This window comes from Sesamum indicum, linkage group LG2, assembly GCF_026168435.1.
Source record: "Sesamum indicum cultivar Baizhima isolate 11 linkage group LG2, ASM2616843v1, whole genome shotgun sequence".
Taxonomy (NCBI): domain Eukaryota; kingdom Viridiplantae; phylum Streptophyta; class Magnoliopsida; order Lamiales; family Pedaliaceae; genus Sesamum; species Sesamum indicum.
The window spans coordinates 4,239,480-4,265,239 of record NC_142658.1 but is presented as its reverse complement, the minus strand read 5'-3'; the positions used below and the strand labels follow the sequence as shown (position 1 = coordinate 4,265,239).

The 25,760-nt window shown below is 34.4% G+C and overlaps 4 protein-coding genes across 4 annotated transcripts; 2 read left to right on the top strand and 2 right to left on the bottom strand.

Annotated features, from left to right (window-relative positions):
• Positions 1 to 6,964: 6,964 nt before the first annotated feature.
• On the bottom strand, positions 6,965 to 7,300 carry LOC105179312 (uncharacterized). Its single transcript, XM_011102920.3, has one exon. It carries the CDS (start codon positions 7,298 to 7,300, stop codon positions 6,965 to 6,967), a length of 336 nt encoding a protein of 111 aa, XP_011101222.2.
• A 1,576-nt stretch (positions 7,301 to 8,876) lies between these two features.
• On the top strand, positions 8,877 to 11,080 carry LOC105179305 (phospholipid hydroperoxide glutathione peroxidase). The gene is made up of 2 exons (XM_011102914.3): positions 8,877 to 9,330; positions 10,413 to 11,080. The coding sequence occupies exons 1-2, from the start codon at positions 9,076 to 9,078 to the stop codon at positions 10,647 to 10,649; spliced, it is 492 nt and encodes a 163-aa protein (XP_011101216.1). The 5' UTR covers positions 8,877 to 9,075; the 3' UTR covers positions 10,650 to 11,080.
• Positions 11,081 to 12,413: 1,333 nt separating this feature from the next.
• LOC105179299 (DHHC-type zinc finger family protein) lies at positions 12,414 to 19,997 on the bottom strand. Its single transcript, XM_011102909.3, has 5 exons — positions 19,630 to 19,997; positions 16,307 to 16,492; positions 14,484 to 14,789; positions 14,091 to 14,324; positions 12,414 to 13,326 (listed from the first exon to the last, which is right to left on the bottom strand). The coding sequence occupies exons 1-5, from the start codon at positions 19,666 to 19,668 to the stop codon at positions 12,853 to 12,855; spliced, it is 1,239 nt and encodes a 412-aa protein (XP_011101211.1). The 5' UTR covers positions 19,669 to 19,997; the 3' UTR covers positions 12,414 to 12,852.
• A 3,984-nt stretch (positions 19,998 to 23,981) lies between these two features.
• On the top strand, positions 23,982 to 25,602 carry LOC105179292 (Protein kinase superfamily protein). The gene has a single exon (XM_011102903.3). The coding sequence runs from the start codon at positions 24,181 to 24,183 to the stop codon at positions 25,321 to 25,323; it is 1,143 nt and encodes a 380-aa protein (XP_011101205.1). The 5' UTR covers positions 23,982 to 24,180; the 3' UTR covers positions 25,324 to 25,602.
• The last annotated feature ends 158 nt before the right edge of the window (positions 25,603 to 25,760 follow it).

Below are 25,760 nucleotides of genomic sequence, written 5' to 3'. Positions count from 1 at the left end.
CGAACTAAAATGGGGCCACAACGGAGACTGGGAATATATGTTGGTTTTGAATCTCCCTCAATTATTAAGTACCTTGAACCAATGACCGGTGATCAATTCACTGCTAGGTACTTGGATTGTCAATTTAATGAGACAGTATTCCCGGCATTAGGGGGAGTAGATAAGGAGATTAAAAGGAAAGATATTGCATGGAATGCAACATCTATGTCTTTTATGGATCCACGGACAAATGATAGTGAACTTGAAGTTCAACGGATCATACATTTGCAAAGTGTTGCAAATAGACTACCAGAAGCGTTGATAGATACCAAAAAGGTCACAAAATCACATATTCCGGCTGAAAATGTTCCAGCTCGTTTAGAAGTCCCTGAAGCGATTTTTAATAAATCAAATGCATCTGAGTCACAAATACGCCGGAAGCGTGGTAGACCACTTGGCTCTAAAGATGCAAATCCTCGAAAGAGAAAGGAACATATCGTCTCAGTTAATCACGATATGAATGTGACCACTAGTGTCTCTAAGGATAAAATCCCTGAAGCGGTTTTATCTGAAGACTCTAAAAGTAATGAGCAAAATCTCGAGGACAGTTATGAGATATCTATTAATTATGCTCATAACAGTTTAGGTTGGCATCGTAAAGAAATTGAAATGAATGATATTTTTGCCTATTCTGTAGCCGTCCAAATCATGGATGAAGATGAAAATGATCCTCAAACTATGGAGGAATGTAGACATCGAAATGATTGGAAAAGTTGAAAAAAGGCCATACAAGATGAGCTAGACTCGCTAAATAAGCGAGAAGTATTTGGACCTATAACTCCAACACCAAAAGGTGTCAAACCTGTTGGGTATAAGTGGGTGTTCATACGCAAGAGAAATGAACGAAATGAAGTTGTAAGGTACAAAACTAGACTTGTGGCCCAAGGCTTTACTCAAAAGCCCGGAATTGATTTTACTGAAACATATTCACCTGTAGTGGATGCTACCACACTTAGATTTTTAATCAGTTTATCAGTAATTGAACAACTGCAAATGCAGCTCATGGATGTGGTAACTGCATATCTGTATAGGTCATTGGATACAGATATCTATATGAGAATCCCTGAAGGATTAAAATTGCCTGAAGCATTACAATCAAAGCCTCGTCATATGTACTCCATCAAATTGAAAAGGTCCTTGTACGGACTTAAACAATCAGGACGTATGTGGTACAATCGTCTTAGTGAGTACTTAATAAAGAAAGGATTTTGCCATAATCAAATAAGTCCATGTTTATTCATAAAGAGGACAGAGTCGGGATTTGTAATCATAGCTGTGTATGTTGATGATTTGAATATTATTGGATCTCCTGAAGAGATTCGACAAGCAGCTAATTACTTAAAAAGTGAGTTTGAGATGAAAGATTTAGGCACTACAAAGTATTGTCTCGGCCTGCAGTTCGAACATACTAAGGGTAGAATTTTCATTCATCAATCGAACTATATAGAAAAAGTCCTTAAGCGTTTTCATATGGACAAAGCTCATCCATTGAGTACACCTATGGTAGTTCGATCGCTTGATGTTAATAAAGATCCATTTCGTCCTCCAGCACATAACGATGAGATTTTAGGTCCAGAAGTACCATATCTCAGTGCAATTGGTGCATTGATGTATCTTGCTAATAATACCCGACCAGATATAGCATTTTCTGTTAATCTACTAGCAAGATATAGTTCAACACCAACAAAGAGACACTGGAATGGTGTTAAACACGTTCTACGTTATTTACGTGGAACAAGTGACATGGGACTATATTTTGAAAGGCATGATGATGTCAAAACAACCAAATTAGTTGGTTATTCAGATGCAGGGTATTTATCTGATCCACATAAAGCTATATCTCAATCTGGATATGTATTCATGTATGGTGGAACTGCTATTTCATGGCGTTCAACCAAACAGACTTTGGTAGCCACCTCATCAAATCATGCAGAATTAATTGCATTATACGAGGCTGGGCGTGAATGTGTATGGCTTAGATCACTAATACATTATGTGCATGAATCATGTGGACTGGAATCAATCGAGAAGAGTCCCACAGTAATATATGAAGATAATGCAGCGTGCATCGCCCAAATCAAGGATGGTTATATTAAAGGCGACAGAACCAAGCACATATTACCAAAATTTTTCTCCACTCACGAGCTTCAAGTGGAAGGCAAAGTTGATGTTAAACAAATTTCATCAAGTCAGAACTTAGCAGATTTGTTTACGAAGGCGTTACCAACAAAGGTGTTCAAACAACTCGTACGTAATATTGGCATGCGACACCTGAAAGATATCTGCTACAATTGAGGGGGAGATTATACAACTGTACTCTTTTCCTTAGCCTTGGTTTTTATCCCATTGGGTTTTTCCAGGTAAGGTTTTTAACGAGGCAGGATGTATATAATAAAGAGGTATGCATTCAAGGGGAGTATTATATATAATATGTATATATGAATGCATACACCTCTTCATATTCATTTTTAATACCCATTATGTTATACCCTTTTGTATCCCCCATTATGATTTGTAATTATAATGATTTATGGTGTATTTTGTAACTACATTTTTGGTGGTCTATAAATACCACCATGTATTTCATTTGTAAATAGTCTTTGGAGAGAATAATAAAGTGATTTTGGAGAGAAATACATATACATTTTACTCTATATTCTATTAGGAGTGATAGGCCAATAAACTTAGAATTTCTCTAAGTTTATAACAGTTTGAAAATTCTAGAGTAATTAAGTTTAGTTATCGTGATATTGATTTATTGAGTGACGATGTTACCCTTTTGACCTATCTTCATTCCTATTTGTAGGAACAGATTTTGAGAAACTTAGGATCGATCAGGGAATATTGAGATATTTCCAAAATTCTTGGAATATCTATTTGACAGAAATAATGTTTAACTCTCTGTTTGTCATGTCATTGGGCCTTATCTAATAAGATCCAATCATATTAGCAACATTTTAGTTAGCTATGATGTCTAGTCATTTGAATTTGGCTGGCATGTGCGTCCCTGCTGGGTGTACTTTTAGGGTGAAGTGATATTTGTTGTGTAAAATAAAATTGACGTATCGAATGAGGTGGATCGGTTATAAATTTGCTAGTGTTGGTTCTAGACGGAGTGTTGCCTTGCCAACAGGGCGACAAAGGTTGGACGGGTGACCCTTTAGCTGGCTGGTAATGAATGGGCCAGCACGGCTTGGATTTGCTGATGTCTAGTAATTTGGGCCTGACTCCATAGTTAAATTTTACTTTAAACTTGAAAATAAGATATTCCAATTACTGCCCTTCAACATACTTATATTTCTTTACAATATACAACAATTATATCTTAAATTAATTTGTTCCACCTATTACTTTCTTTCTCATCCACATTTAAAATTAATATATTTTATCGATTTTGATCATTTTTTTTTCTAGTATTAATTTGCACCAGCCTAGCCATAAATTACTAACAATCGAAACACACTCTCTGTATTTGCATAATTTAAATACTTTATTATATTTATTTAATTAAATAAATACAAAAACATAACAAACAAATAACTAATCAACATTGATAAAATAATTTAAATTAGAATTTACTTGCATGAAAACATACTTGACATAAACTAAATAATTAAAGAAATAGTTCTTCATTAAAAAAAAAAAAGTTTCAAGTAAAACCATTTGAATCACTCCACATTTTATAGAGAACACAGACATATTTATATATATATATATGTAATTCATTTTTCTGGTATACCGAACGACAATTTAGTGAAGTGGGGCAGAAGATCATATGGCAGCATGCGGGGGGATAATGATCACCTGCTCTCTAAATACTGAAAGTCATCTAATTAAGAGCCTGTTTTCCCCAACTCGTAATTTGAAATTACGTGTAACACCTTTGAGGTTTACTTCCACCTAACAAATAAGTTCCTTATTAGTCAAAATTTATGTAATTGGCTGATATTAACAAAAAGTTGGAAAAAAAAATCTATATTAACCCCTGATTGACTTATTGCAAATCAAATATATCTTTTAATGACCAGAATACCCTCATACGTCATCAAGCATTAACGAATGTAAGGAGGTATATTTTCATCGTTATAAGGGTAGTTTAGTCCAAAAAAAATTATTTTGAGATACAGTGAGTTAGTAATCAGTCAATCAAGGATAAATATCAATTTCTATTCAGTTTTTTATTTTATTTTATTTTATTAATATCAGCAAATTCAATGAGTTTTAACTAAAGGAGTAATTATTTGTTAAACGAAAACAAATCTCAAGAGTGCTAGATGTAATTTTCCAAACCATATGAGGTCTATGTCTAATTACACCAAACCTCAAGAGAAAGTAGTTTGATTATCCCAAATGATTTCTATCCATCCTTTTTTTATAAGATCTTTTAATATAACATCAAATAAATAAAAAATTTGTCACAATTTTATTAGTTTTTCAATTTTACTCTTCATATAATTGACGATTTTTCTCCCAAAGCAAAAATACTTGTTTATATAATGTTCATTAGACTGTAATAGTTTAATGATTTTTTCAATCCTTATTACAAATGAATACCTCATTTGTAATATCTTATAAATTCTGACATCTTATTTACTCAAATACTTTGAGATTTTATTTTTAAAATAAAATTAAGCTTTTAAAATATTTTATACAATGCAGAAACTTATAAAATCCTCTAAACGAATTTAGCCAAACACCCCTTTTAATTTTTAGTTCAATGCACTAATTAGTTCCTATGGATAATGTGTACCTTTCCCTCCTGTTGCTTTGACATAATATGACGCAAACCAAACTTAATTAGGTGAAGATGCTCCGAAATTGAAGAATGATGCTGGTATTTGGCAATGTCATTCACAACCCTAATCCTATCCTAAGTTCTAAAGAATGTCTGCATGATCAGTGTTTGAGCACAAACTCATCCTAGATAAAGCATTTCAAAGCCCTTTAAACACAAAAGGAGAATTGCACTGCCTTCACCCAACTTTGGTATAATTACACATAATTTGAGAAATTACGTTTAATGTACCTAATGTTTATTTATGTCTGACAAGTAGATTTTTCCGTCAGTTCAAATTCACCAATTTTGCTGATATTAGCCAAAAGATAGATGAAAATGTATATTTATCCCCAATTGACTTATTACTAACTTATAGCAGGCCAAATAAATATTTTTCTAACCAAATTACCATTATAAGGGTTAAATATATATTTTTACATGCATTAGAGTATGAAGATATATAAAAAAAATTTGATATGAAAATATTTATTTGACCTGTAATAAGTCAATCAGGGGTCAAGGTGCACAGTGGGCCTGGTTGCCCCAGGATTGGCATGGACCAGCTGAAAGAGTCTAGTCCAAGACCGACCCACTATTGCTCATGTCTGGTCTTGGGGCGATCATGGGCCTCTAAATGGGCCCTAATTAGGTTTATTTTTAAATTCAGGTCCAACCCGTAGACCAGCCCAGACCAAGCCTGCATTAGGCCCAAATGTGCTTGGTTTATTTTATTTTTTTCTTATAATAGGTCTTTTTCTAAATAATTACTTAAATTCATAATTGTCTTATGAAATAAAAACATAATAAATTAAATCATACAATATATATGTATATAGAAAAATTATACTTTAGAATATATATTGAACTTTAGAAAGAAAAAAAAATGGCCCAACAGACCCAGCCCAAGCCTAGTGGTCCTGGGCCATTGAGTAGGCTGGTCCCAGATATTGAATCCTGTGCCAAGTTGGCCAGGGCCAAACCATCCTATTTTTTTATTGATTCAATTGGGTTGTGCATCTTAAATCAGGGATAATTATGAATTTTCGTTCAATTTTTTTTGTTAATATCTGTGTTTTTGGTGGATTTTGATCAACGAAGGAATATATTTATTAGATGAAAATAAATATCAAGGGTATTAGATATAATTTTTCAAATCACATAAATCTACGTGTAATTACACAAAAATTTTCAGGAGAGGGCAATGTAATTATCCCAAATAAAAATGCTTTTATATATGCTCAATTGGTAAAAAGTTTTAGAAATTGATAAACAACCATCTCGTTTAAAAATTTAAACTGTTAGGAGGAAAATCAAACCCTGAACATTAATCATTTCTTTCATAAATGAATGTCCATAAAATTTGAATCCAAGATCTTTTATTTGACCTAATCCTAATACCACAAACGATAACTTCATCTAAAAATTTAAATCATTAAAGAGGATAATAAGAATGCACCAAAAAATCTCTATATGAAGTTAGAAGAAAGACTTCAAATAATTAAATAAAAAAAATTAAAATCCACAAGTATTTCATAAAATATAATTGAACATAAGAGTTGATAATTTTATTAAGGATCTGAATTTCCTATCCACAAATCAATCAATCTAAATATAATGTAACAGACTCAACAAATCATACCTGTAATTTTGGGAGAAGTTATACCTATTAATGATCAAATTTCGCGTATTTATATTAAATAAGAACTATATATAGTAACAATTAGATTAGACACTAATTAATAGATTTGACAAGTGAATAAATAAAAAATATTTATGAGCAAAGAATCAGCGGGCGACAGCTAAACATAATTCTTTTTCAATAATTAAACATTGATTTTGAACATATACATGAATGCATATAATTACAATAAATTTCATCCATCTCCCTTAAAATTTAATATAATTAGGAATGATTCTTATTATCGAATAATGAACTAGTTCTATTAGTTTTCGTTAAATTTCTATCTATTTTTTTAATAAACTAATAAAAATATCATTTTGAATTATTTATTAGAATTTTACATATTTTTTCGAATTGTCTGAACACGGCAACCCCATTCAACAACTCTTCACACACTATAAATCACACCACACAATATTTTACCCTCAAAAACACACGCACCCGTGTGTGTGTGTGTAGATTTCAGGCTAGTGTGTAAGACTGTCGACAGCATTGTACGCAGACAGCCCAAATATGGGCACAACCTTATTCCCAATCAAAATAGTCTCATCCTCAACTTTCCCCGAGACCACAGCGTTTGCGCACCGTTCGATGCTGTCCGTACTAGCAATCAGAAGGTCATACGTCGCAGTTAAGTACTCCTTGTCGTCTCTAACTTCAGATAGGGCACTCTTCAACGATCCTATAACCGAATCATACGACAATTTGCACTCGCGCACAGCACCCTTCACATCGGTTAACTTCTTCAGCAACTTGTCGATGTACGTCCGCGTATTCGTTGCGTTTGAAATTCCCAACTCCATAATCCCTATCGACAAGTCGAACAAATTCGTCGCTGATGCTATCTGGTGTTTGGATAGAAGGATGTGAATACATAATTTAGAATCAAAATTGCTCCATCTATTCGAGCAAACTTGTTTGATCATCGACGACGAGGGAGTGCTCGTCGTCGCAACAACGTCGTGTATTGAAGATGAGATGAAACAAGAGTAGAAAACAAAAATCATAAGCACTGAAACAACTGAAGAATACATTGTTCTTGTGGGATTTGTAGTTGTACCTTAATTTCAAATGATTCATGGGAATTTTACAAATATATATAGGTAGGATTGTCATGGACGAGATATACGTACTAGGGAAGTGTTTATTTAGGTTAAAAATTCATTTCAAAATTTTTGTGATTTTATGTGTAGATTTGAATTTACGTGCGATGTTGGAGTAATTATAGATAATAATAGGATTGCATAATTTGGTAGATCGAATCTAATCGCTAATTTATTTAACTGAATATGTGTTAATATCTTTGGTTGGGATACATAAAATCTAATAACAAATTTTGCCATATTTAGAGGATATTGACTAAGTTTTTTCAACACTTAGGCTCTATGATCATTAGGTCATAAAATTCGAATCCCGACAACGTATTGATATTGATTTCATATGTTAGGGTCTTTTTCAGTTTAGCCATAATTTTTTCATATTGCATCTTATAAATTAGAAATTTTCTCATTTTTTTTCCTCACGTGACTTTTCAGTTCAAAGTCATAGAGCTTAGTTCAAACACGTGCTGAACAAATGACCACATGACTTGTCTGTTAATTATTCGATGGAAAAGTCACGTGAGGAGTGAAAATGAGAAGATATTTTTTTTATGGGATACAATGTGAGAAAATAATAACAAATGAGATTAAATTAAAAATATAAGTTTAATTTATAGGAGTAAAAACGTAATTTTTCTGTTTACTTTAATAATACTTGTTGATTAGTTATCACTGATAATTGAAATTTATAATGTAATTATAATTAAAATTTATGTAAAAATATAATACAACAGAGCTAGAGATAGAGCTAGACATTGCATTTGGATCTAAAACAATTGTAGCTAAGGCCTAAGAGAAGCAAACCCATCACAAGGCTTGATGATGTGATGAGTAGGATGGAGGATGATTGAAGTAAGTGTAAGATCCTCGCAATCCTTATGATCATATGCTATCTCTTATAGTTTAAAATTTGCACTAAAAAACGATACAAGGAGTTAAGGTTGCACGACAGCTTGTAATATACAAATTCATACACATCAAGCTATGCAGGAAAGGAAGCGAAGCGAAGAGATGGTTTTTTTATTTTCAAAACTAAAAATAATAATTATATGATTTATTATTATATATAATTTAAATATTATATCTAATATTTTGGGTTGGGTCAATCATCACCTTTGCAGAGCCCAAATCTCTTTTGTAGTTGAGCCCAATAAGCCCATCAAAACAATGGGTTATTATTTACATTGAGCTCCTCAGTTATTATCAATATGCAATTTTGACTCATAAAAGTTTTAATTGTGAAAGATGCAGACCCATTGAGTTATGGCATCGCAACTTCTAATATTACATTAAACACCAAACAAATACCTAATTTCTACACACAACACACACTCTTTCGAGCATTGTGCTTGTTATCATCGTCATCTCTCAAAATTTTCCAAATTCTAGCTCCGTCGCGTGCTGTAATTTCGATCCCAAGCCCTGACCCAATACTGGTGCAAATTTGTGTGTTGCATATATGTATTGGAGTGGGGATTATGGGGTTATTTAAGAGACTCGCGGGGTTGCTAGGGTTTGGGAGAGACGAAGAGCAGCACCACCACCACCAGGAAGACGCCGCTGCCGAAGCCGCCATTCCGGCGTCGCCGTCCGGGCCGGCTGCGGCCTCAGCTACAGCTCCACCTCAGCATCTTCCGCGCAAAGGATTTAGTGTGCCCGTTCAGGTCCCCGTCGAGCGGGCCCCACCTCCCCCCCTTCTTGTATTCTGCCCGGCCGGAGACGGCGGTATTCAGGTGTGTTTACTTGGATAAGAAAAATGCTATTGCCTTTCTTTTTTTTTTGTTTGTTGAATTTAGGCTTTGGTTTAGTAAAGTTGTCTTCTTGTGTTAATGTCAATTGCGGTTCAATTAGTTGAAGTTTAGTGATATTAAGTATTTGAATGTCGAGCATAAGTTAGTTTCCGGATCTGGTGAGGATGATCAGAAGCATAGAATCTCAAAAGTACGAATTTGCTTTTGAAGATAATCACTTTCGGGCATGTGCCCCTAATAAAAATTAGGTCAATGAGCGCTGATGATATTGTGAATCTGCGGTACTTTTTCTGAAATGTTATGTTTGATGCGCCCAAGTAATTGTTAGCTGCGGTTTCAAAGTGGAAAACTTTACATTTTAGGAGAAATATGTGAAAAAAGGATTGTTTGGACTTTTTTTTTTAAACTTAATAATGTATGCTTACTTTCGAGGGGTATCCATTTTCTTTATTTGGTGTGGTCCTAGCACTTTTTGCCGATGTGGATCAAGTTTGATACTATGCAATGGTTGGTATTCTACTCAAATTACACATATGTTTGAGTGAGGATTTGCCCCTTTTTGTGCTTTAACTGTTGTTTTTATTGCTAATCGATGGATATAATAAAGCTAGACATCATAAAGTCAGAAATCTGCTATTGAGAAGACCACAATGTAGAGTAGAATGATAGTTTCCTTGGAGTAAGACAATTGCAAGGATGAAGCTACTTAGAGTGTGCATTCCCATGGGTAAGGCTAAGAGCTACCCTGAGGAGAATGGCTACTGACTGCTTGATGAATGAAGCTACCAGAAGGACAGCTGATGGGAATAGGTTGACAAGCTTGGTTTTCTGTTGTCGTTATATTTTTAAGCCTGCACCCTTCTGGAGCATTTTTATGAACAGTTAGGTACAAGCTATCTAAAATGGGAGATAGAGGAAAGTTTTGTCTGTTTGGCATATTATGTGGAGAAACTTTTTTATATTTGTTTCATGTTAATTCTTTGCTGCTGCATTCAGTACAATTATCTTATAAATTAGTGACTTTGGCATGTGCATCCTTCCTTATTTTACGCCTATCTGCTTAGGGATTGAGATGGTACGCAAGACGCCTTAGAATAGATGAAGATGGAGATGTTGCCGATGAGTTTCTTGATGAGGTCTTGCCAGACATGTCGATGAGCACGGAAGAGCATAATAGGCCGTTGCCAAGATTTGAAGTCAAGTACAGCACTAGACCTGCTAAAGTGAAGAATCTGGCTCTCTTACCTAATGGTAAAATTCAACATCTTGTGGAACACCAGGGCAGGCTGGAGTGGGTATAAATGGCCTTTTGAGAAGCAATCAATTACTTTTCCAGACTGGTTTTCATTCTGTTGATGGTGGCCCAAGGATTCTAACACGTATTGTGTCATTGATGCATTTAGTGGAGATGATGAATTTCGGTATATGGACATTCTTCTTCAACATATCTTGTCTGCTTATAGTTCTTCAGTTTCCAATGAAAAGAGGAGGAGAAAATGAAAAAAAAATGGCCAGTCAAGAATGCACTTTGTATTTCCTGAAAAGCTTTGGCAGAACCTCAAAGTTGTACCTTCTCCATCCAAATGTGTAGTATATACAGGCATTTAAAGTTGAAAATTAGGTGCTACATGTTACTTGACTCTGTTCGTTGCTTTTGTGTGATGTTTAATGCATTTGCTGTGAGTTAGGATGTGTATCCATTGCAATGGAAGAGATGAAGCATTTGGATAAAGCCTCTTTAAATTTTCGCCTATACCTCTTGTTCTAATATTTGTCAAATGATAATTGCAGAAAATAACCAGCGTGTATCCATAAATATCAGAATTCATATTTTATTTAGATCTGTTAAGGGGACATGCCAACAGACGGTTGCAATCTGAAATACTAGGGTAAATGGATTTCAGCATTGCGAGAGAGGGAGAGAGAGGAGATACAGGCAAACAAAACATGATAACATTTTTGTACTCGTCAATCTTATTTAGGTTTCCTAGTGCGGAGATTATCAGCAATGTCTATCAACAGCTTGGCATAATTCCTGGCCTCTTTGTTACGGTCTGCAATCTCAGGTTCCTTAGTCTTTGCCAAAGCCTTGATACAACGACCTATATAATCCTTGATCACCTCACCATCTAAGCCCGCAATGGCAGATTCTTGAGAAGCATCAGATATGACATAGGTGATGTATCCGGCTATCTCCTCATAAGCAGAGAGGCATTCATTGACGGCTGGGATCAGCATTGCCGTTGTTTTTTCGTCATCGTATAGGTTTTGAAGTAGTGTGAGGGTTTTGCAGATGAAAGAGGAGGTTGAGTTTATGGCAACTTGTAGGAGGGGAATAAAGTCATTTGGTTTTGCATTGGCTGATGCAGGGCTTTTGAGGACTCTGAGGCAGAAGGCTCTGTTAACATTGAGCCTTTTATGCAGGCAGAAGCTATTCACTGTTTTGTATGGAATGGAAGTTGTTTCAGGTTGAGGCTTTTGTGCATTGGTTGATGAAAAAATGAGGAAGAAAGAGTGGGTAATAGTTAAACAGATAAGCATGTTTCTTGAAGGTCCCATTTCTTCTTTCTCCCTGGGTTTGTGTGGGGGAAGAAGGTATAGTAGTGCCACTCCCGGAATTGTTTCAGGTGCGGTTTAAGGGTATGTATACTGCAACTCACTTTGAAATGAATGCGGGTGTTACATAGTGTGTATATGTTACGAGTTGATTGTTATGGGGTTAACTTGCATTAATTCACCTTGCCAAATGAACACAGGAAAAGCAACAAAGTTTATGTGATGCCTTCTAATATCCTTTTGGTTTAAAACAAGGTGATCTTAAGCAAAGCTATTAAATGGCCTGTTTTGTTTTGTTTCCACTCCCGAATATATCTTTATTTGACTGGTGAACTGAGAGACGGCAGATTCCCTGTACATTCATTAAACTGCGGTGAAAAACCTCCATCTGCCTGAAAATTTAAGGTAGATTATTTTAGGACGTCCCAGAACTCCCTACACAGCTCTTCATACACATCCCCACAACTAAATGCTCCAAGGAAGAGAATACTTCATAACATTGTAAAATATAGTAAAATCAGAGATAAATGCCTTTTCAGATCTATGAGAAAGTTAATTACACAAAGAATACAAACTCATGAAACCACGTGATTACACATATCAATATGGAGCTGGTTATGTTTGAGGGAAAATACAAAAGTAAGAAAAAAGACATTTTCCCCAACACAATTACACTAAAATCTTACCTTCACTGCTTTCACAAAAATGATAAAATGAGAAAAAGATTAGATCAACCCAAGGATGAGCAATAGGAAAACTTTAGCACAAACTTCAACCTAAACAGGAAGTAAAACTCGAACCCACTTTTCCAGGATTGAATAGAAGAAGATGGCACCTTTTCTCTCAAATCAGAAAGCAACACCAACAACAGCCATTTGGAAAGCTCCATACAACTATGACATGTCACCGCTTGATCTGTGATGCCGTCAACTGATCCCTTTCATGCCCTTATTGGTATGCTTCTTTTTGAGCCACATAGCTTCCCTCATTTGCAATTTCCCAGCTCCCACTTCTCCCCCAACTTGAGTGCCGTGTTTCTGATTGCACAGCAGGGCCCCGTCTATCAGAACCTAGGACCGAATCAGCTTCAGATGAATTATGGTGGGGCACATCGCTCCCCCTACTATGAATATCTGCTTCAATATCTTCAATATTATGACGCTGTGAGATCTTCAAAAGATCCCCACCAATGTCTAAATCATCTTCAACCTTCATGCGTCGATCATCGGCTGCATCCTCTGTTTCAGCATCCCGGGAGGTGGGAATAGGAGGCCTCTGGGGTTCCTCCTGCGCAAAAGCTCGGAAGTTGTTCCTTGAAGGCTTGACCTTTGTGCAAAATACTTCAAAAAAATTATTCAAACAACCACGATCGTATACATTGATCCGGTTGTCAGATCTATAACGGAAATTCTCATAGGTTGTCTGCAAAAGGATCACCACAATGTACTGTATTAACCAAAATGGAATAGGATAGGATAGGATAAAACTGTAACATGCAAGAATCATCGGAATAAAATTGAGATGATGCTTAACATTTACAATAGACCACCACCACCACAATCCATCTTATCACAGTTAAATAGATGACATAGGATCCATAGTGCAAATGTTTCATTTCATATCCATTTCAAAACCAGCATCTCAGTTGCACCAGAGCTTTAGACCTTACTGAAACCTTTAACAGTAGTAGTAACTCTTATTGCTGATATTAGGTGAATCACTCCCCCACCCACCAGCCTTTCGTGCACATTGGGACCTACAGTGAACTGGTTGAGGGAAAAAGATAACAGCCCAACCCATACCCAATACCATCTTCCCCACCTGATATTTTATAACCAAGGATAACCATTGAAACAGTTTCGCTTAACTATCTTAATGCAACCACAGGGAGATAAGGGCTAATAAACTGCATTTGCTCCCTTTAGTTCTTTATTTTCGTCAAGATATAGTAAGTGACATTGGCAAGGGGATTAAGTTCCCACCAGCAGCCAATATACACAATGCACCATGACGACTAACAGCTGATCAACTCAACAGTAAGATATTCATTAAACTCATTATTAGATCATTTCCTTGATTGTTATTTCCTTGCGACAGTCTCTGATTAAATAGTCCCCAACATCCGAAAAGTAGGTGACAGGGTGCATAAGAAAATTAGGCCATCCAGATAAAAATAAGAAGCTCACCTGATTTGTGCTTATTAGATAAAGGTGAAAGCCAGTGAGTCCGCCAACAAACCACAGGGATATAAAACAATAGGCCATCAGAATTACGGATGCTGGAGATTCTTTCATTGCCTTCCATACGGTTCCGTGATGATCATCCATCAGAACCTTGATGTAGAAAGCAGATATTGCAAACACATAGATGCAAAGAAGTGTTGCAGAAGAAACAAAACAAAAGAAATACCGGTAGTTTCGCTGCATATTTAGCATAAGAAAAAAGGACAGAGGAACCAGTTAGGCTTGTAAAGCAGCAATTCAACAGACAAACAAAAATACAATTATCTAAAAGACAAACTTAGCGAGAAGGAGAACAAAAGAAATGAAAATAAGCAATCTCATGATGAAATATCATACCAATCCTATGCACTGACCCACCCAAGGGCAGTGATGATCAAAACGCTCCACGCAATTGTTGCAGATGGAGCAATGTGAGCAACGAGGAGGACGATATAGCATACAAGTATCGCAATATTTAACCCTAACTGGGAGCCCATTAACCATGACTTCTTTAGTTCTGGGGAACTGGAGGCTTGGCGTTTGCCGTCCACCAACCTCCACTGATGCTGAAGTGTCATAACGAAATTCTTCTTCTGGTGGGTGTAAATTACGCGGTACAATTCCTGGATCTCGAGCGGAAGTAAGAAGCAGCAGCACCAATACCTATCCTCAATTAACGGAAAATTTTAAACCAACAGAAAAATACGCAACAAACCAATCATTCTCCATGGAGAATCACACTAAGTAGAGATTAAATATTGATGCAAAAGATATAAGGAAAACATATGTACTATGTAGGAAAACAAAAATCTAACTACAATCCTACATAAATCTAACTACATGACTTGATAAGCAATCTAATTAAGTTAATATGGAATCAAAAAGACGGTGCAGAGAAAAAAATGGGTTCAATTACCTAAGATGGGCACCTATATATGTGGATGAATCACAACACCCAGAAATCACTTCTATTCTTTAAGAACAAGGTCTGTTCAGCCATATAAATGATCCTTACAGTTTAGATATTAAATTAAAAATTACAAACGATCCTAAAAGCTTTTATTGACTGGAATAGAAGAACTGATTCCATAAAAAAAGAAAAAAAGAAGATAAAGAATTTAAATAATCATTCGAAGTGCTCAAAATCCAAATAATACTACATTCAAAGTAGTCCAACTTAAACAACTTATAGATTAGAAGACTCTACAAGCTTCATTGCACTTAAAAAAGCATTTCACGGTCACAATAAGGTGGTATTAAGTGTATCACTAACATAATGTCTTTTCCAGTGTTGCTAGTCATACTACTGCAGCGTGCTGTTAGAAGTTAGTATAGGTTTGTGATACATAGAAACCCCATATTCTGGTTCCCTTGTCTTTACAAGGATGAACTTCACCTCACCTTCATGGCGTCAAGCTAAAATATAGAAGCTAACCAATTACACTTCCTTCAAAAATCTTTATATATTACTAAAATGTGTACAGAGCACTGCAATGTCATAGGAGAGCTCTTTTACAGGGTTAAGAAATACGCAAGCATGTATAAGTCACTCGAGAGAGATCTTAAACTAATTACTCAAGAAATTTACAGTTGCTCTTGACACGATCTACAACGTTACTGCTTTTTTATGTAAAGGAAATATGACTTAGCTATGAGATCACATACCAGAAAAAAAAAAAATATATATATATATATATGCATAAAATAGGAGAGAACCAAACTAATTTCATCCAGTATGTCTGTTGATAGCAATTAAACGAATATATTGATTTGTTGGCACATGTTATGGGAATATTATCAGTAAACCAGTAGTCACTACATCTTTGCAGCGCTAATAACTTTTTGCATCACACAAGAAACCTCTGCATCAACCTCCTCTGTCATGAACTACTACAAACTACCATTACCTTATGAATATATCCTAGTCTACAAGTAGCTCTGGAAATACATAAATTTAAGATTTACACATGGCGCTCTCATATATATGACTCAATCCAAGTAAATTAGAAAATAAGCTAACAATTAAGATGTGTGCTGATGGAGGATTCTTACACCTGTGCAAATGACTGACGGGTTTTAGACAAAATAAAAAATGCAGGATAAATTCATCATCCCAAAGATTTAGAGCTTTGCCACAGTAGTTACAAAAGAATCAAGAGAATAGGAATTTAGGTACTAACGTGAATGGTGAAGACAATTGCGACTATCAGGATTGCATATCCTGCGTTATAGGATGAAAACTCATGGCGAAGATGCCTTGCAACAAACACACAAAAGATAATGACTGGGACGATGATTAACAATAAGGTGACAAGCAGTGACCTTGCATCAGGGCCAAAAATCAACCTCCCACCTAGGAAAAAGATCTGCAGAAGATACATGTTAACTTACATTTTACTAGAATAAATCGTGACCAGATAGATAAATCATACCAATTTCAAATCTTTGATCAGCAATTACAAAAGATGAAACACACAGCAACAAAATCTCAGTGAAATTTCAAGTCAAAACCATTAAAACAAATCACATTACATTATTTATGAAATTCCTCTTAATTATTTTTCACAAATCACCGTTCATATTAGTTTCCTCCATCACTTAGTAACATAATAAAATTTTATATAATCATAAGTTCTTTTTCAATGATTTTGTAACTTGGTATAGATGCTATAGATATTTCAGGCAATCTGTCCGGCAGGCAAGTGGCCAGATTTATACACAACATCTGACACACCCGCATATACACAGAAATGTGCAGGGGAGAGAGAAATTTTCAGGAATGCTGTTGCAATATGATACTCGGAACTCAGATTACGACACTTTCAATTGGGTTTCTGTCAATCTCAACAACTTTATATCATCCTTTAATATATTAGCTATTTCCTTTCCTGGTCAAAGTGAGGCCTTGCATTATCTTTCTTATGGTGGGAAACTTGCATTATAGGTATGCATGAGACAAAGTGAGTTGTAAAGATAACTGCTATTTCAGTTCCAGTACATTTATTCATAAGCTATGCACTTCATTCTCTTTTCGTGGACTCTCCCGGGCATGCCACTTGATATTGATACGAGGATTGTTTCTTCCTTTTGCCCTTCAAGCACAAGTCACTTAGCATTAGATCACAACACTCTCCGATGTACCAGTTTCAGATGGCAGCAAAGATAGCAAAATGAACATTAGTAATGCAAAAAGTAGTCCTGAAGGAAAGGGAGTATAAAATCTCCTAACTAACATTATAATCATTCATTACCCACCACCAATCTACAATGAAATTACTTGCTATAATGACTGGAAGTCCGTCAAAAATTATGTGATGCAATATCGAATAAGCTATGTTCCACATGTAAAATCCATTGAAGTTCCAGATAGATAATGAAATAATCATGTATGATGCAAGGACTTATCAAGAATTGCTGAAGTCTTAAATAGTTAAACATGCTCCTTCAGTTACTTAGGCACTCTTAAACTTGGTAAAGTTGTCAAAACAAGGGATAGCATAAGAGAAATTTAGCCCTGAAAGCTAATTCATAGGCAAAAGGAGAACTACATTTATTGCAATCCTGATCAGATATTACCAAAGAAATTAAAAGTCAGTGACGTGAAAAGATAGGAAAGAAATTATGCAGCATTCAACAATGATAGCATTAGCTTTCGCTCCAATTGTGTTGAACCTATTCAGAAATTTTCTACCACCTGTCAAACACCACCAGCGAGAAACTATGGAATGATTTCTGTAAGTACCCAAAACCCAAGCACATTACTTTGACTTCCCTCACATGTACAGAGAGCAAAATTAAACGGAAATTCACAGGGTAAGATAACTTCCTACTGAAATGGCAGAACTAATTTCTTATATACCAACTCCAGTGATCTATAAGATATGAGGAAAAGACCACAGATTAGAGGGTAACCTAAGCTGTGGAGACAAGTGTAGAGAAAGATTTGACTGCCGGAAGAGTGTTAGAAGTAAAACTGAAATGGTACATAAGACTCATCTCTTGTTTATTACCATGAGTTGAGAAATGCAAAACAAACAACTCCAAAAGGAGAATCTTTATGTTCATTACTGCAGTTACTCATACTTGCAGAGAATAGCATCTCATTTATATTAGGTCTTTCCTTAATTGGTAATGCCCTGGTTTATTTAATTATATTCATAAATAGACAAGTGTATTTCATATTTCCATTCTTTAAAATGCAAATGAGCTGCAAACAAATTATTCAGGTCAACCAAATTTTCCAGACATAATTTTCAGAAAACCCAACTGAGAAATTGGATATCACAGACGTCATTCCTTTGGTGCTTTCGCTTGTTTCTGATCGTTTCTACATATCCATTCTTCTCCCTGGTTTTAGTTCAGAAATAACTTTAAACATGCCAGCCTGAAATGGCTGCTTAACCAAAAAAATCCCATCCCAGCATCCCATTTTTCTACATCATTGAAGCAGTTAAGAAATCTCCAACTGGTTATGCATGGGGTATAAGCTCAGAAGACATAGCTTGATAAACATAAGTCCATGAATACCACAAACTTCTATTCATGTGTCAAGAGTGGAACAGGAAACATTTTTTATAGCCAATCTCCACCCACTACCACATGGGACGTGCAGATCCTAAGACAGCCCGTGGAACTATATGATAGAGACATGCATATACCTTAGCTCATTATAAGTCATATTAGTTATTATAAGTGATATGTAGCAACATTACATCACTAAGACAATGTACAAACACAAAGTACATATCAGTTAGGATTCTAAATATCGCAGCAATTCGTGACACACCTATCTGTGATCACATTCTTCAGTATAACAAGAGATAGCATCATCAAGTAGCCACTATTACTCCAGACGACTACTAACAAGCATTACAAAGTGAGTGCTCAAGGAAACAAGATTTCACTTTCTCTAGAAGTGTGAATAGCATAACACTAGAAGAAAGTGACACACTGCCAGTCTGACTACATTTTTATGTTGCATCCTCACACTGTCAACCGAAAGAGATTAATCCAGTTGCACAACAATGTCAAACTAAGTTTAAGATAACTGCAAAACTGAAAGCAACAAGTAACAACCAATTAAAGCCCTAGTTTTACAGAATAACAGGCACAACTAAGTCTTCTACTCTAAGTATTAGGCTACACTAAAACAACAACTATCCAATTAATGTCCACAATAGATGAGAGAAAATTGAAAAGCAACTAAAGAACTCCTCCATGGTCCCCTTTGAAGTCCACGAACCTATCAATTTTTAGTGTCCAATACTCACATCTTTTTACCCACCCTCCAAAAGGAAAAAGGAGGAGGAAAAGAAAAAACGAAAACGAACTGAACACGTCCAAAATTCATTGGCTTCAAGCTAATAAACAAAAACAAATAACCCTAAACTACAAACATCACCCGTATCAAGCTAAACTAGAAGCATAGCCAAAAACCCACAAAAAATTAAACAGAAGCAAGAAAATTAAAAAAGTCAAGAAAAAAAAGTGAAACAAATCTCACATTGTTACCCTTCCAAACTTGGTGCACGCGCTTAGCCATTCAGCAAACCAGTAGTAACCAAGAGAAACCCAGAAACAAAAGCCGCAGTCTGCTACGCTGGGAACGAATCGAAGATTTTAAACTTGCGTAGACTGTTCATCTCACATACACACACACACACGGTGAGAGTGAAAAAAACTTTTTCAGTAATTAATTGTCTGCTTTTCTTCTCTGTAATAATTAAAGCTGCTGAATTTGAAAATGCTGCGATTTAAGATGGGGTTTTTAGGGATTTTGAATATTTGAGGGTCTTCTTCGTCTTCGCCTTTTTTTTGTGATCTGATGATAGACAAAGTGGAGGGAGGTTTTGGAGTTTTCAGAAGCAAACTTGTGAGACTCAAATAAGATTTTAATTCCTTTTATATTTTTTTTCTTTTTCAAATTTTCGAATGTTTTTGGGAATTCAATACTTTACTCCAATTTTCATTTCATTCTCACCTAAATTAATATAACATTATTGCTTTCTCTCTCCTCTCTCCTCTCTCCTCACTCATAATTCTATATTAGTAACAACTACACTCTCATTCCATTATAATTATATATAAATTTTTTATTATTTAAAATATTATGTTTATCATTCTGAGATTTATTTTTATTTACTAAATAAATCTCTCTATTAATTAAAATTTACTGATATCAACATAAATAACTCGTTTAAAGTCTTATAAATTTTTTCTTCACAATGAAATATTTTTTTTAAATATAATAAATTCACACAACAAAAGTAAAGTAACTAATAATTGTAGATTAATTGGAGAAGAAATTGCACCAATCACCACTTTGATCGATTTATATATAATTATAGAATAGATATCTATAAGTACTGACAACGATACTCATCATTCAAAAATCATATAATCCTAAATCAACTGCTGCCCATCGCCTAATAAAATTATCAATGTTTGTGGCTCATTAAATAATTTAATTTTTTGCCACTATTTGTTTAATTTAGAATACTAAGTAAAATTGATCTTGTCATGTTGCACTACTAAACACTTATTCTGACACATATTTGGTAAAAATTATACCAAATTTTTGTTAAGATTTGATATAATTATAAACACTCCTTATTATTTAAAAAATTATAAATATTTTTTTCAAAAATAATTATATAACCCTTAAACAGAAATGTAGATATTACTATTTTACTCTTTTCTTTTTAAAGAATGTTTTTAGAAAATGTAAAAACTTGAGAGTCAATATAGTAAATAATCCAAAGAGTATAAAACTTTAAGAAATATATAAAAATATAATTTACAATTCAAAATGATAATTTAGTTAATTCACCATAAAAAATCGAAAGAAACTAACGGAATAGACTCATTGTTAAATAAAATTTAAAATTAAGAATATTTGTAATTTTTCAAACAATAACAACTTATTCATAATTATGTCAAAGTTTAAGAGACATGATTATAATTTTCCGAACTTACAATAATTGAGATAAAGTAATATATATACATATATATATATGTGGGTGGGTGGGTGGGTGGGGGGGGGGGGGCGCAGGGAAGTGTAATTGCACTCGTTAGTTCTTTTTTGTGTACCTTTTGACCACCACAAGACAAGGACCAAAGAAGCTTTACCTCCTTTAACCTTCCATGCATATTTGCTTTTGTTTTTCCCTCCTACTATGTTTAAATATTATATTCTAATAAAATAAAATAAATAAAATCAAGAAGATATGTTTCTCATTGTGTTGCAACCCTTTTTTTTTTTTTTTTTTGGTCTCTTTTTCTCATACATATTGTAACAAAAAATTAAATTCGAAATGCAATAGATTTTGGATCAAATCAATTAAAATCCAAAGTGAAACCAAATATATATGACAAATAAAGTGATGTTTGATTAACTTTATGCAGAAGATCTTTTAAGTTTCTATGTTTTATAAGATTTTTGTTTAGCTCATAAAATGTTTATTTTGTTTTAAAATAAGTTAATAGATTTTTTTAGTACAATAAAAATGAAATTGCAAAATATTGACATGAGAGTTTATAATTAGGATACTAAGAATTAAAAGTATAATGGGCTCTTTTGAGATTTGTTTTAATAATAAGTATATCCTCGTTGTTTAAAAAATTATAAATAGCCATCTGAAATTACAAGTATCATAACAAACACTTCCTACAATAAGATGTTACAAGGGAGTATTTGTAATTTTTTAAACAATAAAAGGGTATTTATAATTATGACAAATCTCATAAGAAGTTGTAATTTACCCTTAAAAGTAATCCTGGTGCATGTCCCACATCTAGTGAAAATACAGATTTTGACCTACTTATTTGACAAATTCACGAGACTTGTGAAATCATAATAGATACCTCAAGGAACAAAATATTTCTTACCATCTTCTCCTTGGTGATGCACTTTTTGAAGATATCGATCGTGTCATGCACTATATCATTCTGCGTTGTCTATGGGAACGAGGCTAAATGTTTGCTCTAAACTCCTCCAACTTTGTTTTTTTCCGCTTATAAGCTCCAATACTCATTTGTATAAAGTCACGCGACTTTGGGCAAATTTAATATCTCCAGTAAAAACAAACAATAATTCACACAATGGAACATTCACTATATTAAGAAGAATTTATTAAAAATTTTAACGAGTCGCAAAGTCTTAACTTCTCTTAATAAATCATATTGTATATTTTATAGTATCAACATTTTATGGTTTATAAGCTCTAAGTTAAAAAAAAAAAATCAAATACTTCAAAGTATTTTACAAAATTTCAAAGATTTATAAGATGTCAAAAAAGGCTAGCACACTCATTAATAATACAGTCTATTTCAGTTAATAAAAAAACAGTGAATTAGGTGGATACAATTGGAACAACAACCAATCACGTTAGGCAGATTCCATGTGACCACATTCCTAGTCCACTTTGTAATAACATATTAATATTTAGCAAACATTACACTGTTCCTCGTGTTTGAAATTTCTTGCAACATTCAACATTATATTTTTATGTACAATTATTGGAATTATGCATCTAAATTAGGGGCGTAAATAATTCAAGTCGAATCAAACATATTATTATTCAAATTTGTTTAAATTATTATCGAGTTTCTAAAATCGTATTTAAATTTGATTTTATTATTATTCTAGTTGAGCCCAAACGAGCTGTAACTTAATCAAATTCGGGTCGAGTTCGAGTAATTTGATATTTTTAAAAATATTTTACTATTTTTACACTATTTGAATTGAGCTCGACCCGAGCTTAAATGTTTTGCGAACAAATTTTTTTGTTTAAATTTGATTTATTAAATTTAACGAATCAAATTCAAATAAATTTTTACCAATCGATTTTAATTGAATATCAAATAATTTAATTATTTTTCAACCCTAATCCAAAGTAGGGAATCATTCGGCTTTGACCGCAAAAATTGAATATATTCTAATTCAATTGCATAATGCAACGTCACAACAAATAAGTGCTTTATAAAAACAGTTCATTTCATTCTCAATGACTTTCTTTTTTGTCTTTTTTTTAGACTTAAATATATTTTAAACCCCTGAACTATACATATTATCGCATTTACCCCATAAAGTATGAAGGGTAATAAAAATTTTCGACCAAATTATTTGGTATTGACATGATAAAAATGTCCTTCTCACTTACCAACTATACTTTCCATTTTACTCCTAAATTATGTTTTATTAAAAAATCTCTCCGAAAATTATTTTTAGTGATTTAAAAAATAATATTTAAAATTTATAAATTTTTATAAATTATGTAATACAAAAATTATTTACAAGCTCAATATATACAAATATATTTTATAAAGTAAATTATTTATGTTAAATAGATATAACAAATATGTGTAAGTACATAATGTATATAACTTATAAATTTTTATTTAATTACAAGTAAGCATAATTAAAATGCATCGTATCATTACTAAAAAATTATAGAATATTATAGATAGTATATTTTACAGTATATGTATATATATTCGATATAATATTTTAAAATTGTATTGACAATTTATTTATTTTAAAAAAAAGTGTAACATATATAACACCACAAGAAAAAATTATGTAAATTTTTTAATTGTTATGTAAAAAATATAAAGATTGTAAATATATATAATTTATACATAAAAATATAAAAATCATAAAATTTGGTTAGTATTTATTTCAAATAAAAATTTTATAATAAATATGAATTACTTATTTTTTGATTAATTTGGTTAAAAAAGTTTGCGTAAGGAATGTTAAATGAAAAAAAAAAAAAAAAAAGGAAAAGGAAAAGAAAGAAACAGTGAAAACGTTGCTGAATGGGCCAAACCGTTGACTCCGGATTTCCGGTCTACACTGCAGACAAAGAATCCAAGTCCTCCTCTTTGAATAACTCTCGCCCCCAGCGTTAATGGCGGCTCTCTCTCTTTCTTCTTTCAATCATCGCAGTCAAGAATTCATCACTCAAAATTTCATTCATCTCTCTCAGATTACTTGTACTTCGATTTTCGTTTTCATCTTTGATCCCTTTCTTTCTCTACATGTAAACAAGAAATGGATCAAACTCTCCAAGCAGTTCTCGCAGCCACCGCCAGCTTCTTTGTGGTCAGCTTAATCCTTGCATCAATCTTGGTCATCTGCAAAGGCGACGCCAAACGACGCCGCAACAACCGTTCCGTCTCGCCGGTCCGGGCCCGAAATTCGGCTTTGCCAAAGCCCAATACCGCGCCCCATGCTGGGCTTTCTTCCATGTACACCGGCGAAAGCGCCACTTTTGATCCGTCGCTTAACCATGTTTCCATGCAGGAGCTAGTTCAGGTGACCCGGAACTTTTCTCCGGACCTCATAATTGGCGACGGGAGTTTCGGGCTTGTGTACAAAGCCCGGCTCAATTCAGGCCCAGTGGTCGCGGTGAAAAAGCTATCTCCTGATGCCTTCCAGGGCTTGCGAGAGTTCCGGGCCGAGATGGAGACTCTTGGTAAGATCCGACACCCGAATATAGTTAAGATACTAGGATATTGTGCAACGGGTTCGGATCGGGTTCTGATTTACGAGTTTATTGAAAAGGGGAGTCTTGACCAATGGCTTTATGATACATCATCCGAGGAAGACTATGATGCCTTAGAATTAAGGTTGCCTCTGTCTTGGCATACTAGGATGAAGATTATTAGAGGAGTGGCTAAGGGCCTTGCTTTTATGCACAATTTGGATACGCCCATAATTCATAGGGACATCAAGGCTAGTAATATCTTATTGGATGCAAATTTCGAGGCTCATATTGCAGATTTTGGATTGGCACGACGAATAGAGGGGTCCCACTCCCACGTGTCGACGCAGGTGGCAGGTACGATGGGCTACATGCCACCGGAGTACCTTCATGGTGCCACAATGGCAACTGTGGTGGGGGATGTGTATAGCTTCGGGGTACTAATGTTGGAGATTGTCGCGGGAAGGAGGCCGAGTTTTCCGTTTTCGGGTGAAGACGGGAAGGAAGTCAGGTTGATGGAATGGATCAACAAAATGGTTCAAGAAAGACGGTATATGGAAATGGTGGACGCTAGCATTTCCAAGGATGATCTTGAGGAAAGCATGGTTGTGGAGATTTTCAAGATTGGCCTAAAATGTGCTGATGAGATGTGGAAACTTAGGCCGAGTATGGAAGAAGTGGTCGAGCACTTGGATAGGATTTTGGCGTAAATTTTCATTTAGGTGTGGGTGGAATAATATATTTGTGAGCTCTCGACTCATTGATCTTTTGGCTGAGATTGAAGGGCAAATGAATATTGCTTTGTTCGAAGTAGTAAAATTGATAGCTACAATCATTATTTTAATTATCTTCATTGTGAGACGAAGGAAGATGTAAATAGCTCATGGAGCATGAAGCTAAAGTGACTGCAAAAGCAGGATTATTTAGCAGCATACTGAATTGTAAGTTAGATCAGATTGCATTGGAAGAAAAATTTGTTCTTCAGTTGATATCCTGTGAATCTCTGGCTCTTTCCCTATCCTATTATATTGAGTTTGCGCGAGTCGTCATGTCTTGATCTGGATCATTTCACCATTCACCTCTGTTTTTTACTAAACTAGGATTGTTTTCTATTACCGTTGAGTTTGTCTCTCTGTTGTTGCACCAA

Coding starts and splice junctions, on each gene's coding strand:
- LOC105179299 (XM_011102909.3), bottom strand. CDS start 19,668: ATGGCTAAGCGCGTGCACCAAGTTTGGAAGGGTAACAAT. Junction 16,493..19,629: donor AAGTTTGGAAGGGTAACAAT/GTGAGATTTGTT, acceptor TATCTTCTGCAG/ATCTTTTTCCTAGGTGGGAG. Junction 13,327..14,090: donor ATCTAATAAGCACAAATCAG/GTGAGCTTCTTA, acceptor ATCCTTTTGCAG/ACAACCTATGAGAATTTCCG.
- LOC105179292 (XM_011102903.3), top strand. CDS start 24,181: ATGGATCAAACTCTCCAAGCAGTTCTCGCAGCCACCGCCAGCTTCTTT.
- LOC105179305 (XM_011102914.3), top strand. CDS start 9,076: ATGGGGTTATTTAAGAGACTCGCGGGGTTGCTAGGGTTTGGGAGAGAC. Junction 9,331..10,412: donor CCGGAGACGGCGGTATTCAG/GTGTGTTTACTT, acceptor CTATCTGCTTAG/GGATTGAGATGGTACGCAAG.
- LOC105179312 (XM_011102920.3), bottom strand. CDS start 7,300: ATGGAGTTGGGAATTTCAAACGCAACGAATACGCGGACGTACATCGAC.